This window comes from Daucus carota, chromosome 7, assembly GCF_001625215.2.
Source record: "Daucus carota subsp. sativus chromosome 7, DH1 v3.0, whole genome shotgun sequence".
NCBI classification, from domain to species: domain Eukaryota; kingdom Viridiplantae; phylum Streptophyta; class Magnoliopsida; order Apiales; family Apiaceae; genus Daucus; species Daucus carota.
Window position 1 is genome coordinate 38872034 of NC_030387.2, and position 17779 is coordinate 38889812.

Consider the following 17779-nt stretch of genomic DNA (forward strand, 5'->3'; position numbering starts at 1 on the left):
GATATGATCCTACCCGAATAACCGAATATGATCCACGGTTCATATTCGATTCAAACTCATATACATATTATATTTTAAGACCATCATATTTGCAAGTAAATAGTCATCATTTTATAAAATTTTAATATCTTATTTAAGTTTATATCTTCATAAAATATGATTTATTTAATGTGGTCATGCTTATCTTCTTCATATATATTTAATAAATGATATATACCAAAATATAACTATAAGTTTAAATTAAAATTATTATACTTTATAATATTATGTTTACTTAGAATAAATGATAATTATTTGAACAACTAAAATAATAATGATATTTAATGTTAGTGGATCATATCCGGCTCATATTCGATGGATCATAAACTACCCGGTAAAAAAATAGAAAATGCGATATTGGATCATATCCGGCTCAGATCCGAATCTCAAATACCAGGGATCGGTTTATATCCGGATAAAACGATCCCGGACCCAAATCTGGACAAACTAAAAATAATATGATCCGGTACTTGAGCAGAGGGGTACCCGGGATCACCCGGATCATTTTACAGCCCTACATATATGGTTTGGTTTTGGTTTTTGATTTTAGCAACCGAATTAATATGATTACGATGCGGTTTTAAGTCAAAACCGAACCATACTCATGCCTATGTAACATGGCGTATCCCTTTGACTAAACAACGAACTTGCAACTAAAACTCTAAACGATAATTTCATCCTCTGATCTCAACTTAATAATCTCTTTACAAAACTATTTTAAGTATTTTTACATAATAATAATTATTATTCATCTTTTCATTCCACACAAAGTTTTTCTCATTTTCTAATAGTAACTCCACGTTGACCCCACTTACCATAATGTCTTGTTTTTTCCTTACGCTGTATTTACGCGCTTTTGTGGGCCCCGCATCTTCTCCCCATCCAGTCATCTCTCTCGAACCCAATCTCTCTCCCTTAATCTCTCTGCCCCTGACCTCTCTCTCTCTTTGTTTCCCTACCACGCTGTCCACGCTCTCACCACCCCTCTTATCACAATCACGCTGTAGTATATACGCAGATAAATCTAAGAGCAGCAGTAGTAAAATAAAATAAAAATAAAATAATTGAATAAATACAAGAGACCTAATATTATTCCCCTATTATCTTCATCTGACTAACATCGCATGTTGGTTCTTCTGTCTCCTCAACAAACACACCCTCATCATTCCACTTTCATCTTCATGGTTACTCCTCTTCTCCGTACACATCCAACGCTGTTTAACCGCAAACCTACTCTTAATTATGTCGCAGAAGCGACATCAGCGGTTGTTGCAAGACGAGGATGGTTATAGCTCCGATGATATGCGCCGCAAATCTCCTAGAAGGTCATCTCTCTCTCCCTCCCTGTCTCGTCTCTCTCTCCCTCTCTCTAGTCTCTCTGTCTCATCTCTCTCTCTCTCTCTCTACTTTGAAATTGTTAATTTTACTCAACTGATGTATATGTGTGATTTTATTGGTGACAGTGCAATGCGGGAAGTGATGAAGTTTCGAAACCTTCAGCAGCATATTGTTCCGGTATTGGAGCCCTTGATCAGGAGAATTGTGAGTTTAGCTTACCTAACTTTCACTCACTCGTTTGTTTAGTAAATTAAGTGGGCGAGTTTTACATAGCTAATTAACTAATTAGCTACTGTGAGTTGTCATGATCTGATGGCATTTTAATTGCATAGTTAACTTCTGGGTATTAGTGGACACTGTTTAGCCATTAGGTTAAAAGCGGCTTCAATGAGGTAGGAATGAATAGAGAGTTTGTGAACAAAATTAAGAGTTTGTGAAAATGAGTAGGAATAAGAGTTCTATCCCAAAGTAAAAGTTTGCTACGAATTTGGTCTAAGATGAGCTATCTGAACAACATAAGCAGGAATAAGAAGTTGATCTCAATATAAGAAGGAATATGTTCAAAATAAGAGTGGAACAAAATATGCAGAAATAGGAAAAGAAGTCTATCTCTAATTGCTAGGATTGAGTTGATTGACTTCTAGTTTAAGGCTCCGTTTGTTTTCCCGAAAATAACTTGATTTTGGAAAATATTAAAAAAATTCTGGAATTTGACGACCATGAAAAAAATATGAAGATTGGTGATAAATGTTCAATTTGGAAAATGTTTTCCTCTTTTGGGAAGGGGCAGTGTGTTTCCAGGAATTTATAGCATTTATCTCTTCTGGAAAACATTTTATTTTACAAGGACCAAACAATAGCACAAGGTTTATAGAATTTCTATTTTTCCTTCGCTTGTGTGACTGTAGAAAATATTTTCCAAATGCTGAAAAGTCACATCTTGGAAAATATTTTCCGACAAATAAGCGAAGCCTATTGTGTAAATGATATGGATGCGTGACTGAAAATTTTAAATCTTGCTGACAAAAAGTACAATTGCATCCTTTAATAAAAAAGTAAATTTTTTTTCCATCCCATACAAATTCATTCTTTCAAGTAAAATTCATTCCTCCAACTAAACTGAGTAAAAATCTAAATATTTTGAGGGAACCAATGAAGTAAGGAGCAATTGATTCTTGGCATGTTATATGACCAAAAAAAGGACCAGTCCTGTTGCCACTAATAATGAACTTGTGTTTAAAATAATAAAAATATATAAATAACGATTGGTAAACTTATCCTGTTACACTAATGATCGAACAAACCATGCACTTACTCCAACATCTTATGTTTTAATTAGCATGAAATTACCCCACCAACCATATTTGTTGGAGATGCCAAGTACTTAAAATACAAGTCCATAATTTTACTCTAATCCTGAAAATGGGGGTGGCACAATACATGATTTTCATCATGCAAACATGCTCTGGTTTCTGTGTTCTCCAGTTGTGGCTCTGGGAACTGTTGCTGATTATATGAGCTGTTTGAAATTTGTTGCTCATCTGTGGCTGTTGGTGGTGCAGGTTAAAGAGGAAGTTGATTTGGCTGTGAGAAGGCACATGGACAGTATAAACTGGTACACATAATAGTTATTAGAGTCCTGCACTATTAAATTTACTTAATGGGGAGAGTCTCGTATATAAGAATCATACTTCGTTTTGATATGCTTCCACCTTGTTTGTTTAGGGACTCTTCTAACGAGGAGATGCAGCCTCCTGACTCAAAGAACTTACAGTTACACTTTGTTAAGGGTATCTCACTTCCAGTATTCACGGGATCTCGTATTGAAGGAGATCAAGGCGCTGCCATGGAAATAGCTTTAATTGACGGTGTATCTGAGCAGGTTGTTACTAGAGGGCCTATATCCTCGGGAACTGTTGAAATTGTCGTTCTTGAGGGTGACTTTGATGGTAATGAAGGTGAAAACTGGACTGCTGAGGAATTCAAAAATAACCTTGTCAAGGAGAGGGCTGGGAAAAAGGCTCTTCTTACTGGAGATGCATTACTGACTCTTCAACATGGTGTTGGTTTAGTTGGTGAGATTTATTTTACAGATAATTCAAGCTGGACAAGAAGCCGCAAGTTTAGGTTGGGGGCAAGAGTTGTGGATGATAAAAATGGAATTAGAGTAAGAGAAGCAAAGACAGAGTCATTCATTGTCAGGGATCACCGTGGAGAATGTTAGTATTATGAACCTCATCATGTTTTATGCCATTATCATTACTCTCTTGCCCTTTTTTTTATTTGTTTTTTTCATTTATCAAATTCAATACTCACAACACAAAATTGCCATTTCCAGTGCAAACAGTTTAGACAAAAGAAATGAAAAACCAGTCAATAGTATTTAGGATAATTATGGGAGTTCGTTGTTCAGTTACTGGTTTTATAAAGAGGGAGATGAAAGATAAGACTTGCTATAAATTTAAATTGGTATCTATTATATGGTGATGTGGTGCAGAAACTTTTATAAATTCCTTGTAATGATCAGTTTATATTGTCCATGTTGCATGATAATTACCTCTGTATTATGTACTGTAGTGCATGCTAAATGTTGTCACCGACAGCAGTCTTAGTGTCTTACCAACTGTTATGCTGTTAAAAGAATGCATGATGGATAAACCTGCAACACAAAACATGCTAAACTGGTACAATATAGGTCATGTAGCTGAATACATATACTAATAAGGTCTTTCCGTCTTTTTTCAGTATATAAAAAACACCATCCTCCATGTCTGTCGGATGAGGTTTGGCGGTTAGAGAAGATCAGCAAAGATGGAGCTTTTCACAAACGTTTGAGTGTAGAAAATATCAAGACTGTCAAGGATTTTCTGACCTTACTCATCCTAGACCCTGCAAAGCTGCGTGATGTAAGAATTTGCTTTCCAGTACATCTTTATAATTGCAAGTTCATTATATAAGTTGGGATTTTGCTAAGGAAGTTAAGTCTTCTTCCAGTGTATATATATTGAAGTGCAATGTAATATATTATGTTTAAAAATTGTTGATTGGTGAATAACTCCTCTGCTGTGGCAAAACAAATAACAGTTTTATCAGTGCCTCTTTTCCTTCTATATTGTGCACGACTTAACCACTTTGAGGACACGTTCATGTTAAATTTCAAATGCATAGCTACAGTTGGCAGACTAGTTTTAAAGTAATATGTGATCTTTGGCAGATAGTCTTCATTTGATTTATAATGAATAAACTTCATGATGTTATTACCTCTACTAATTTTTAAATATGAAGCTTCCTGTTGGCGCGCCGGGGAGGGGTGGGGGGATTGGTTCCTTGGCATTTAAAGTAATTGTACGCTGCTCCTGCAGATCCTTGGCGCAGGAATGTCAGCTAGAATGTGGGAAGTTACTGTAGATCATGCTAGGACATGTGAACTTGGTAGGACAGTACACGTGTACAGCCATACAGCTGAGAAAAAGACTGCTGTGGTCTTCAATGTTGTAGGACAAGTGATGGGAATGGTTTCAGAATGTCAGTATGTTTCTTCCGATAAGCTGTCTGAAACAGAATTGGTACGCCTGTGCTTCCTTTATTATGCAAACACCTCAGTTATGCTTGTTGAATTAAGACCTTTGTTTTTAGGGATGTACTAGTAATAATACTAATCTTTTATAATATACATTGTCTTTAGGCGGAAGCCCAACGTCTGGTGATATTAGCATTTAAACAATGGGAGGAAGTAACCTCTTGTGATGATGAGACCTTTCTTGTTAATGGATGTTCGTTGTTATCAGATGTTCACTACCCTACAAATTCATCACCAATGGCCGAGAGCTCTAATATCATTGATATTTCATCTCTTGATAGAATTAGCTTTGATTATCCACAACTGATTGCCTCTACTCCAAATATTATGCCATCTATTTTTTCCATTGGGTGCTCCAGTAAGGTTGATGACCATGGCATACATTTTATAGAATCCATAGATTCAAGGTTTAGCGAAACTATGATTTTCCAGAATCAGGCCACAGAATCCCTCATCTGTGAACCCGAACCCTTCACACCAAGCCTATGCGATGAACATCTGCAGTATCTTGACACTGATTTCTCTCTTCAGAATGCAAGTCTAGGATCACAATCCGATCAACATGGGATGGTTGACGGTTTCATGTATGCTCATTCTGCGGCTGCTGTTGCTATTGTCAAAGCTCACAGGAGATGGATAATACTCTTCAGTGTTCTTAGATGGTTCTCAATATTGAGGATCGTTGCAAGGAAATCCCTGTAATAGGACAAATAAAGAAGCATGTCGTCGGAACAAATTCATTCGGACCAGGAATGCAGACATTAATCCTTCCCGACTAATTAAGGTGTGCAGTTTTTTGAGGGAGAGTTCTAGGCGTATATACAAACTGTTAGTTCACAAGTCATTAAGCTTTGTACTAGCGAATTGTCAGAACTTGTCTCTTTGAACCGTTTGATTGCACCTTATTTTCCTTGATTTTCAATGAATAAGCTGTGAATTGTAGTTGCACAATGGTATGTAATCTTCATTGTATATAATTGTGGAGTTGAAATATAATTGTCGTAAATGCAACATAAATCTAGATATTCTCGAACTCCCACTTACATAAAATTATATTTCGAACATGTATCTTTTCATTTATAGAACAATGTATACACTGAATCTATATAATCAAGGAGATATTCAATCAATAATTATAAATACTTATGTGTAAATCAATAATTATAAATACTTATGTGTATTTAGATATATCTTAAGTACAATTCTTTTTGAAATACATCCTAATAAATACGTCTATTTTTCTGTTGATTCTTATATTTAATATTTTTTAAATTCTCTCCTATATCTCGCAACATTAAATATGAAATTAGATTTTTTATAGATAGCAAAATAAGCAATAAAATAACTTTACCTACTATTTTATGATATATGCCTCAGACAAATGTATATATGGAAGCCTATCATGTAATTATTTCCCAGCTTGCGCAAATATAATCATGAGTTCGTAGTTATAATGAAACATCAATTCATATTTTCTTCGGTTCACAATGTCACGCTACATCGGCCGTTTATTGTCAATTGTCATACATTTGCTCTGCTTTCATATATTTATAACTGTACAAGTATAAAATTGAAAAAGTTATTTAAATTTGTCAAATTTAAAATGAATTCTATGTCCTCAAAATAAAATGAAAAAGATAATTTACCTAAACCAAGACTCCGAGTCAATGGCTAACCCACACAAACTCCAAAGATTCTATATTTATACGGTGTGAGCTTTGTAAATTTGCCGTGTATACAACACGCGTAAGGGTAGCTTAAACTGTTGTTAGGTTCCTAGAAATTCTGATTATGAAACCTTTTCTTTCTATAAATAAACGCTCAGACACCATAATCTAATTATAGCAACTCACAACTAACTTGGCCACTTCAACCTCAAACACTTGCACAACATACAGTTAAGTACTACTCAAGTGTAATTATGACTAATCACTCAAAATTTCAGGATGAACTTTCCAAGATCCTTGCAATAAGAAAGTAAGTGATTTCGAGCACACTATTTTCTCAAACTGCATTGTTATCTAATTACTAGTATCTATGTTATCCGGACTCTAACTAAAAGTGTTCGATATGTGTACGAGTGTCGGACTCGGTAATATTGTGAGAGTTTTACATGTTTTTGACTTAAAATAAGTGTCAATACTCATGTTCAAGTGTTACGACGCAGGTTTCTGACCCAAATTGAAGAGTCGGATAAGATAGAGTATATCTTTTGATTTATTTGCTTGCTTGTTTTCCAGGGTGGAGCCTGAAGTGATTGGGGAGTTGTTCCGTGTGTTTGTGCCAGAGATTGTGAGTTCATTTTTCGTGTTTGTTGTGTGTATTAGTAATTATATGGTCGCAGTTTATGAGGAACGGGTCTTAATGCGAGAACGGTGAGAATAGTTATTTTGTATTCTTGAAAAATCACGGATTATGTATTTTTTCAAGAGTGCAAAATAATTATTCTCACTGTCCGACCTATAACTATATATGCAGGGATTTGTATCTCTCAGTTTATAATGTTTTTGAGCTCAATTATGTATAAATTTTATGTCTTTGCTGGGAGATAGCCGGCTGCCTCGGAAAGTTCTGAATATTGCTGCTGCTGCTGCTTCTTTTTTTCCTTTTTTTTTTATGTCAGAACTGAATATTGCTAATTGCCTGTGTATTTTAGGTTGAAATGGCATTGGAGTTATCTCCTAAATGGTATGAAACTGTGAATTGTTTTTGATTAAATATATCTGTTTTTTTTTTTGAATTCGGATGTGGTAATAAATAGCGCCCAACCAAGACTACTAGACACTTGTGAGTAATACAATTTTAACCCTTGATTCTGTAGGCCAGCCACAGCCAGGCTGCGAAAAATAATTCTACTGATATTTGAAAAACAATTGGGATATGGTTTTTATTTCAATTGACTTTTGAAATTTAGCCGAGGTCTATTCTAGCTTTTAACTCTCATATACCTGACAAATCCTTTGCTCCTAATAATCCAGCAAATGTTGTAAACTATTGTTAAGTAGTTCGGAGTCACAAAGGTTCGAATTGAAGTTCTTGGACAGGATTTCTACCCCGGTTTTCACTGGACAGAAAATCAAAGCAGAAGGATGTGCCTCAATCAGAGTGGCTTTATATGACTGTGCAACTGGAGCTGTTGTTACGTCAGGACGTGAAGCCAATGCAAATATTGAACTAGTGGTTCTCCAGGGAGATTCCGATGGTCATGGAGGAGATAATTTGACAGTTGAGGAGGACTTTGAGAAGAAGATTGTCAAAACAATAAAAGGAAAGAAATCTTTACTCAAAGGAAACACTATGTTGAAGCTCAAAGAAGGATGTTGTGACATAGGTGAGCTTTCTTTCATTCATAATTCTGGCTGGGTGAAGATCTGTCAGTTGTCACTTGCTGCAAGGGTTGTGGATAACTTCCCTGGTACTACGATACAGCCAGCAATGACAGAGGGTTTCATGCTTAAAGATTCCCGAACCAAATGTTAGTATCTCATACTTTCTTTTGTTTGTCGTATTAAATTACTTGATGCTTCCATTTATATTATTGCTGCAGTAATCGGTTACAATGACAACCAAGTATACTTGATGCTGGGAAAAAAAACATTGTGCATAGACATATTGATTGTATTATAATCATTTGATTTTGGATCTTTATGTGTTGGAGATTGGATTGAAAACAATGGGAACTACATTAGCATCCTCCGTGATGTATGTCAATTCTGTCTTGCTTTCAACCCAACTTTCTCTCAAGATGCTAGATATAAATTATATCTTAATATAGTAATTTAATTATTTACATATTGAATTTGGATTTCATTTGGATGAATTGTATTAACAACCATTATTAAGCTTTAGTTCGAATGCAGGGAAGTACATGGATTATCTTAAGCATATAAATATTAACAAAATTCGGTCACTCAGAATCCTATGAAGTTTTATTACCAAATTATAGGAAATATGCATAGCATACTTGTTTTTGCCTATCTTGTTAACCTGATGGTTTTCATTTGCAGTATATTTGAAAAAATATCCACCAGCTTTATCTGATGAGATATGGAGATTAAACAAGATAGGCAAGAGAGGTACATTTCGTGAGCGTTTGAGGGGAGAGAACATAGAAAGCGTGGGGGATTTTCTTAAACTCCTTGTTATGGAACCTGAAAGACTTGAAAATGTAATTCTGCCTCTTCCCAATTTATGTTCTTAAAAGTATTCCATAAGTATATTGTGAGATTATATTAGAAATTTTCATAGCTAATGAAAGGTAATCATAATCATATGGTTATTGTGATGTCCGTAGATACTCAGAGCTCATCCTAAAACATGGGATGCGATAACAGAACACGCACGTACATGTTTAATTGATGAAACTGTGCGATATTGTTATCATCCCGATCCAGAACATACACATGGTGTGGTTTTTAATGTTGTGGGAGAGTTGAAGGGAATACTCAGGGAATCCCAGAGTGTTCCTGTTGATAGACTGTCTGATTTAGAAAAGGTGCAGTCTCGACTCTCAGCCTTTTCCTTGATATTCTTTTATTTCATCTGTTCTCAGGAAAATTATGATATTTTGAATTAATTTGATGACAGACGAATGCCCGCAAGTTGGTGATGCGTGCATTTCAGCGAGGCGAATTAACCCCTTATAATGATGACAATTCTTTCATAAAAACCAGTCCTCCCTTTTCAGGGTCACTAGGGCAGAAGAATCCTAATGAAAATACAGATGATTATGCACAGCCTGCAGGTACCTTGCCTCAAGCTAACATTCCATCCATTAGTTGTGTTGCTGAATCAAGTAGGCCGGATCAAGGTCGCATTCGGAGTGATGGTAGCATGGACTTTCTTCAAGTGCTCCTTAATTACCCAATGTACAGTCCAGAGAGTGCTCATCATCACAGCAATGACACCATGCTGCCACCGTTAATCAGCAACCATCAATGCCAGACCCCGAGCATGTCGCAGGGTGATCAATCCACCCCCGGAATCCTTCTTCTTAATCCTCAGGCTATTTCCACTATCGATGTCTGGCAAAGATGGAGGAGAGTTCTTACTATTCTGAATGCAATAGTGACAGTGAAGTCCATCGGAGCCATGGGAAGGTTTGGTGCTCAGAAAAAACGCAAGTTTTCTTCAATGGTACACAAGTAAAACCTGGACAAGAAACATTATGTCACATTTCTGCAATTCTGCTGCTGCAAAACTAGGAAAGAATTTGGTTCCCTATTTGTTTACATTGAATTCGTTCTCTTTGTTATAGTTCCTTAACAACTGTTCATTTGTTCCTACTTATTCTTCATGTGTAATTTCTTTTTGAAGCCTAAGCTTATTGATATGTTGGACCACATTGTTCATACTTCTACTGCTATGAATTTGTTCCTTCAACTCTTATCAGAAAAAAAACAGTGGTTAGTTAATTTGTTGGTGCATTTTTTGAGTGTAAATGTGCAGTACCCCAGTGGTGCTTTTTGAAACTTTGATGTTATGTTTGGCTGATAGAAATAATGACTAAATATTTAAAAACCTGAAAATTTGAAATAAGTCACTTATTTATTTTGAAAAAAAAACATATAAATATAATTTTTAAAAATAAATGACTTATTATTAAAAACGCTTATTAAATAAGATATATAATATTAAAAAATATTATATATATATATATATAAATTTTTCTTTTTAAAAAATAAATACAGTACTCATTTTCTTAAATATGACGGCTTTAGAAAATATACAGTATTAGCCTATAGTTTCGTTTCTGGAGTGGGGAGACTGAAACCAAAAATCTCAATGGCTTTCTTATGCAATAATTCTCTCTTCTCTCAGCTTCGATCCCATGCTCAGGTACCTCCCTTCTCTCTCTCTCTCCCTCTCCTCTCTCTCTCTCTCTCTCTACCTCCCTCTCCCTCTCTCTCAAATCATATAGATCTATGTATGTAATTTAATCTATGTCGTGTGCAGAAAACAAATGATTTATCACGTCAACTGAGGCGAGGAATACACACGGAGCTAGGTGCTCGCGAGAAGGCCGTGAGTGTTTTTCTTTACCCTTTTAATTGAATTGTAGTAGATAAATGATTCAAATTTTATGTTTATTTTTCGTGATTAAATTTGTTTTCATGAAAAAGAAATTTGAGGGGAAATTTTGTAGTTTAATAGTTAAGATACTAGTAGGTCAGTTAATGTGCTGGTAAACAATAATCACGGATTAATATAATTTGCTAGGGTTTAGGCTGGAGGAAACTAGTTGATTGAATTGAAGGCGTAATTGGCTTTATGAGTGTAGTTTTATGATGATGCTTGGTTTTATTTCAAGTATTCCGATGCTCTTTAAATTTGTTCAACTGTTTAAATTTTCATCTAAAATGACTTTGTTCAACCCGGTGAGGGAGTATGAGTATCCCCGCTAAAATGAACAGGCAAGTGTTTAAAAATAGCCTATAGGATTACTATGGCTAAGTATGATTTTACTGCACCACCGCCCAATAAAAGACTCCAAGCCTAAAGTTGAGTAAATGACTCTTTATACTTTGCAACCTGACCAGCATAAAGGATGATATTGGCTACTTCTGTATAGTTATGGTGCAACTTCGAATACATCTTGTCTTGCATAGGACACATCTTTGGGCATAGCAGTGTTCAAGCTGCTCATTCGTGAATTCATTATAGAATGAATAAAGCAGAGTTGAAATATTTATATCTAAGTTTTAACCAATAATCGTGATGCAGTTGTGTAGAGGACAAAAAGTGCCGCTGTTTGTTACTCCCTCCGTCCCCCTGAGTTATATACATTGGGGGACGAGGACGCGGCACGGACTTTAATGTTCCTGTAAATTATAGTTCTATAATTTATTTTTAAGATTTTTCTAATCTGAATAAAAGTTTGAATGTTATATTTTTATTCAGAAAAAGAAAATTTTAAAAACAAGTTATAGAACTATATTTTATAAGAGTATTGAAGTGCGTGTCGAGCAGTGAAAAAGAAACATATAGAATTAAATTAGACAGAGGGGGTATTTGTTTTTGTATTTTTCTCTTCATATAATTTTTGGTTATAAGTAGGGCTCTGAGCTCCTTATGGATCATTAAAATGGAGCACCATTGGCAAGATATTTATGATGTTAAAATAAAACAGTTCTAATAGCAGGGGATTATATTGCTGCTTTCTGTTTTTGTTTCATGGCGCTACTGGTTAGCATGTTTAAAGAAATTCAGTCCTATCTACCAGTAGAATAAGATTAAAGTTATGCATTCTTTCTTTCTTTTCTTATTTGTGAGAGATGGCAAAATTTGTGCACTCTCTCTTTTTTCTATAAGAAATGTTCTTGGCATGTCACATTAAACATATTTGATTCATGTAATTCACTTGATTTGATGGTTCTTCTCCTATAATATCCATTATAATGATTGTTTCCTATTTTGCAGCTATTAGCACCAGACCCTGCTCTAGATCGATTTAAATCATACAAGAAAGATGTGAAGCGTGTTAAGAGGATAGGAGATGTTCTCACTGTTGTCGTTGTTGCTGGTATAATATTCTTACACTACAAGCTTAGAAATGAATTATTTGGATATATGATTAATCTCTGTTAGAAGCTTATAATAAAATATATATACTGCCAAGCATACATACTCTAGGAACATTCAAGATTCCGTCTTATGGTAGAGAAGATAGGGATGATTGCTTATGTAGAGTCTGTACTTATTTGAGCAGTATCTTCTCTACAGTTTAGCAAATACTCCAAACATGACCTCTAATTTTTTTTAAAGTCAACTCTAATATGTGCTTTCTGCCTTACCATTGGTATTTTATTTAGTGAATATCAACCTTGTGAGTTCGAAATGCCTAAATTTGCCCAAATGCTTAATGATCTGTTGTTTTTCATTGCATTCACGTGTAAAAGTCATTCAAACAAGGAGATGGTTTTTCATCAAGTTCATTATATTTCACATGAACTTGTTTAAAAATTTTATCTGTACTATGATACTATTTATGTTTTCGGTGGCTCTGTTTTGGAGCTTCACATGCTTGTAAGTGTTTTTCTGTGGTGATTTAGGTGTTGCTAGCAGTAAAGTTTACATTTTTTTCTGGTATTTGTTTCAGGTTGTTGCTATGAGTTATATGTGAGAGCTACAACGTAAAAAGAGGCTAGGAGTTGAGCTAGTTGAAGTGCATAATGAGCCATTTTTCTATTATTCATCCGCGCTGTTCTACATTTCAATAAACCATAGAAGCTATTGGTGGTGGATCGTTCTAGGTTGTTAACGGAAGATAATGCTATTGTAATTCGAATTATTTGGCGGCTGATCTCAGCCATTGTTGACTTGAATTATGGGTTGTTCTCCTTGTTTGATGGTTTTAATAATTTCAGCATGAAATGGTTGTTTCTTTTTGGGAAATTAAAACCCAGAGAAACTTTCTTGGAAAGGACTTGTAAACCTGAGAGTTTTTTTGCTCTTGTGACCGCAGCGATTTGTATCCGCTTGTATTCAATGATCAAATCCACCACAAATAAAGTGAAATTATTAGGAGTAACAGTGTTTTATTACCTTGCTGACTGGCCTAAATAAGATTATCATTTTTGACGTGCAGTCTCGAATTTGTCATATCCAAAAGAAAGAAAAAAGTTAAAACCACCTGCTCAACTTTACCCAAATTTCCAAATCTGAATTTTTTGCAATCAACTGTTTTTCATATATGTGTATTGCTTATATATCAATTTATATTTTTTTTAATCGATAAATTAATTTATATTGAATATATGTAAATGCATAATTATCATTTTTTTTAAATGGAGCAATATAAAAACATATCGGGTATACTCTTAAAAATTCGCTGTAAAAAGCTTTTTTTATACAATGATATATAGACGTCAAGCAAGCTAATTTAGCTGTGTATAATTTCGCAAATTTTTTTATTACCGGTGTTAAGTTATATTCTTACAAACAGTACTACGTAGCCGACAGAAGGGCCATTTGTTTGGCTATGCAAACTACAAGTTTACCCAAGACAGGCCAAGTACTGTACTAGTACCTCCCTAGTCTAACCCAAAACCTCTATTCACACCTTTAAAACCCTGCACCAAATATACAGTCCAAACCTCTCTACTTTCTTCACAAACCCTTGATTTTTCATTTCTGTTTTATGGTCTTAGCATCTAGACTTCATAGCTTTACAAAAGGGTGATCTCAGGAATTTGAAGGGGAGCAAGAAGGACCATGGCAAGCTTTGCAGGAACAACACAGAAGTGCAAGGCATGTGACAAGACTGTGTATTTGGTTGATGAACTTACTGCGGATAATAAAGTTTTTCACAAGTCTTGTTTTAGATGTCACCACTGCAACTCTGCAAGGGTACTCTCAAGGTCTGTTCTTTATTTATTTTTTTATTTATTTTATTGCTTTACATATATGATCTGATCACAAAACCATATTTAGTACATATGCTTGATGATATAACTCTTCTTCTTCTGTTAATGATAGAGGGTTCTACTTGAAGCTAAAGATTGTTGAGGATCAGTTTTATTTTTACATGTTTAATTTGTAAATTGCAGAATTGTGTTGAGTTCTTTGTGATACTATTAGTGTATGTTACCCCGGCTCTTCATTTTGTTTGAAGTACCCCTCTTCATTTTGTATGAAGTACTCCTGTTGGACACTCGATACTTGGACATGGGCATGGACTCTCCGACACTTATTTTAGGCCAAAAACATGTAAAAATTTTCAGAATATTGCCGAGTCCAACACTCAGACACGTATCCATGTGAGACACTTTCAGTCGAGTCCGGATAACATAGCTATTAGTTGCCTATCTTGTTATTAACAAGCTTTGTTGAAATTAATTATCATCCGGGTATGGAATTGGATTGAACTGTGTGACTCTTTTATTCTGGATTTGTTTTGTGAGGCTCTGTCTTACTTTTTTTTTTTTTTGCATTTTGTGAAATATGTGATATTTTTGATGTTGTGTTGGACCCGTGTAAAGAGCGATGGATATCTTTTCTGAACTGTAGTCTGTAAAGCTTATCTTTCATCATAATGTTAGGAGCTATATCTGTTAATGTATCTACATAATCAGGTTCTCGACGAGCTTATATTCAGAACTAATAAATCATTTGTTGCCAACTTGGTCGAGCATCATAGTGAAAGGAGTCTTATTCTGACCATAAATTTACAGTATATATTTATGTCTTCCTTTTAACATTGATCTGCTTACTTTGTTAATCATAGATATTATCGTTAGCTTGTACATTTTATGTCAGGAAACTTTAAAATTGAAAGTTCTTAAATCACAACTTTACCTTGTTGGGTCAGCTATACTATCTGAATCTAATATGTGCAAATTCATAGATTCCCTTTATTTTAGTACCAGCTCTGTCTAAATCTAATGAATTCGTACCTGTTAGAGCGCTCACTTCTCTTTAGACAAATAGCTTCTCCGGTGTTTCTTAAGTATAGGTTATCAATGTGTTCTCAGTTCTCACTGCCCCTTTACTTGCAGCTCAGTAACTATTCCTCCTTCGAGGGAGTTCTATACTGCAAACCTCATTTTGTTCAACTGTTCAAGATGACTGGCAGCCTTGATAAGAGTTTCGAAGGTATTTTTTCACTTTCCTGTTACATTTTATCATGTAACTCTGTTAGCTTGATGTATCTTACGCTCATTTACCCCCTTGGATTTCACTAGGCACTCCCAAAACGACCAGAGTGAACAGATCTTCTGAACAGGTAGTCGAACTTTCAAATCACCTCTCCAACACATTTGTAAATCGGTTTGCATGCATTTCAAAGTTGTATCAATATGTCGCTTAGTGATTACATTACATAATTCTCAGGGCCATAACAACAGCAAAGTCTCGAGTATGTTTGGCGGGACTCAAGAAAAGTGTGTTGCTTGCAAGAAAACTGTTTACCCTTTAGAACAGGTATGAGTTTATATGTGATTGAAGAATTTTAAGCTCACAGTGGCTCATTACTTTTTTGGCTGTAAAATAATAGTTGGGAACTCGGGAGTCTGAGCTCTTATACCATGTAAAGTGATTCTCCTAAAAACCTCAAGGTGTTAGGAGGAGGCTTACCAGGATCATATTGTTATTCTAACAGTATTTCACATTTAAACAAATAATTTTGCACTATTCACTTGCACATCGACAGTTCATTTTACGTTTGCAATATTAATGTAATTCCTCTTGAAGATGCTGATGGCTGTTACTTCAGGTGGCCGTTGATGGCACTGCGTACCACAGGGCTTGTTTCAAGTGCAGCCACGGAGGCTGTGTGATAAGTCCGTCAAACTATGTGGCTCATGAACATCAACTTTACTGTAAGCACCATCACTCCCAACTTTTCAAGGCAAAGGGAAACTTCAGCCAACTGGACAAGCATGATTAATTTAAGTTAGCGCGATGACTGAGAACACTAAACCTATGCGATTTCACCTAAATTTTCGGAGTAACCTCCCAAAGGTACTTGTTTCCGCAAGTAAGGATTGTTTCGATGAGATCTCCCTACCAAGCACCCTCAAAATCATATAGGAAGGTTATGTCATGAGACAATTTTGAAGAGGACAAGTCAGGTTTTTAATGCTTTTTTTTATTAAGCTTTTACTAGAACATGTGGAATCTGAATAAGTAAAATTTCTGTTTTCTCCACATTACATGTAATTTTTTACATCATTGTGTATCTTCATAAATAATTTCAAAATATAATACATATAACTTTGAGGGGTCATAGGGTTAAGTAGCTGTTAGAATTTAATATACACATTGTTACATCTTAAACAGTTAAAATTAATGCTTGTATTTAACGGAGTGATGGGTCAGGGTTACAAACTGAAAGCTAATACAAACTTTAGGGTACGAACTGTCACGTTTCAAGATGTAGATGTGGGTACTGATTTGCCAATCACTCAAAGTCCAAAGGTACAAAGTGCAATATTCTCTTTATAATATTGAAGGCATCTAGCTACCTAATTATCAATCCATGGGCTAGGGCTCTTTACATCCACAGATAATCCAAGGCTTTGTTAACTAATAGTGCAACTTTAACTTTCCCTTATTAAATCAAAAGAAATATCATAAATTTATCTTAATTGTAGTGGAAATGTATGTGTAGAAGGATCTAACGGCTATGTGGGTCTGGTCGAATCTAAGAATGCACTAAAGATATGGTGGATATGATTGCCTTAAGGAGTCAAAGTTGTAAAGCATGATGATCACTTATTTGTTTACTATTCAATTGTTATCCAGTGTTTTAGAGTTTAATTTCATGATTACCCTGTGTTAAGCATGAATGATTTGATTATCTCGAAGTGAACATCTTCTTGAGCTTGATAATGATGTTAAGCATGTTACGTGTGGCTCAGGGTTATGATTTCTAATGATGGGACAGTACACTCTTAATTTTGTTTTATTAGTTTCTTCACACTTTCATATTAATAATCGTGCTTGACCATAGTTATCTATTACGAATTTGGTTCTTATTTTTTTTTATATAATCTCATTATGAAAAAGAGTCAAAACAAGGATGATCAAAATATAAAAATACGAGAATGAGTTTTATACGGGAGTCTTGTGAATTAGGGCTGTAAAATGATCCGGGTGATACCCCTCTGCTCAAGTACCAGATCATATAATGTTTAGCTTGTTCAGATTTGGGTCCGGGATCGTTTTATTCGGATATAAACCGATCCCGAGTATTTGAGATTCGGATCTGAACCGGATATGATCCGGTATCGTGTTTTTTATTTTTTTACCGGGTAGTTTATGATCCATCGAATATGAGCCGGATATGATCCAATAACATCAAAAATCATTATTATTTTAGTT

General features: G+C 35.0%; 3 protein-coding genes and 1 pseudogene across 3 annotated transcripts; all 4 read left to right on the plus strand.

The window, feature by feature from the left end:
* The first annotated feature begins 956 nt into the window (after positions 1–956).
* On the plus strand, positions 957–5953 carry LOC108196673 (calmodulin-binding protein 60 A). Its single transcript, XM_017364070.2, has 7 exons — positions 957–1364; positions 1503–1581; positions 2940–2992; positions 3103–3596; positions 4123–4283; positions 4740–4943; positions 5063–5953. Exons 1-7 carry the CDS (start codon positions 1282–1284, stop codon positions 5657–5659), a joined length of 1671 nt encoding a protein of 556 aa, XP_017219559.1. The 5' UTR covers positions 957–1281; the 3' UTR covers positions 5660–5953.
* An 828-nt stretch (positions 5954–6781) lies between these two features.
* LOC108193813 (calmodulin-binding protein 60 A-like) lies at positions 6782–10312 on the plus strand. The gene is made up of 7 exons (XM_017360637.2): positions 6782–6934; positions 7198–7249; positions 7614–7645; positions 7936–8432; positions 8965–9125; positions 9252–9452; positions 9545–10312. The coding sequence occupies exons 1-7, from the start codon at positions 6879–6881 to the stop codon at positions 10103–10105; spliced, it is 1560 nt and encodes a 519-aa protein (XP_017216126.1). The 5' UTR covers positions 6782–6878; the 3' UTR covers positions 10106–10312.
* A 362-nt stretch (positions 10313–10674) lies between these two features.
* Positions 10675–13379, plus strand: LOC108194101 (succinate dehydrogenase subunit 7A, mitochondrial-like). Its single transcript, XM_017360999.2, has 4 exons — positions 10675–10795; positions 10913–10981; positions 12377–12479; positions 13056–13379. Exons 1-4 carry the CDS (start codon positions 10742–10744, stop codon positions 13091–13093), a joined length of 264 nt encoding a protein of 87 aa, XP_017216488.1. The 5' UTR covers positions 10675–10741; the 3' UTR covers positions 13094–13379.
* A 655-nt stretch (positions 13380–14034) lies between these two features.
* On the plus strand, positions 14035–16487 carry LOC108194186 (LIM domain-containing protein WLIM1-like; annotated as a pseudogene).
* The last annotated feature ends 1292 nt before the right edge of the window (positions 16488–17779 follow it).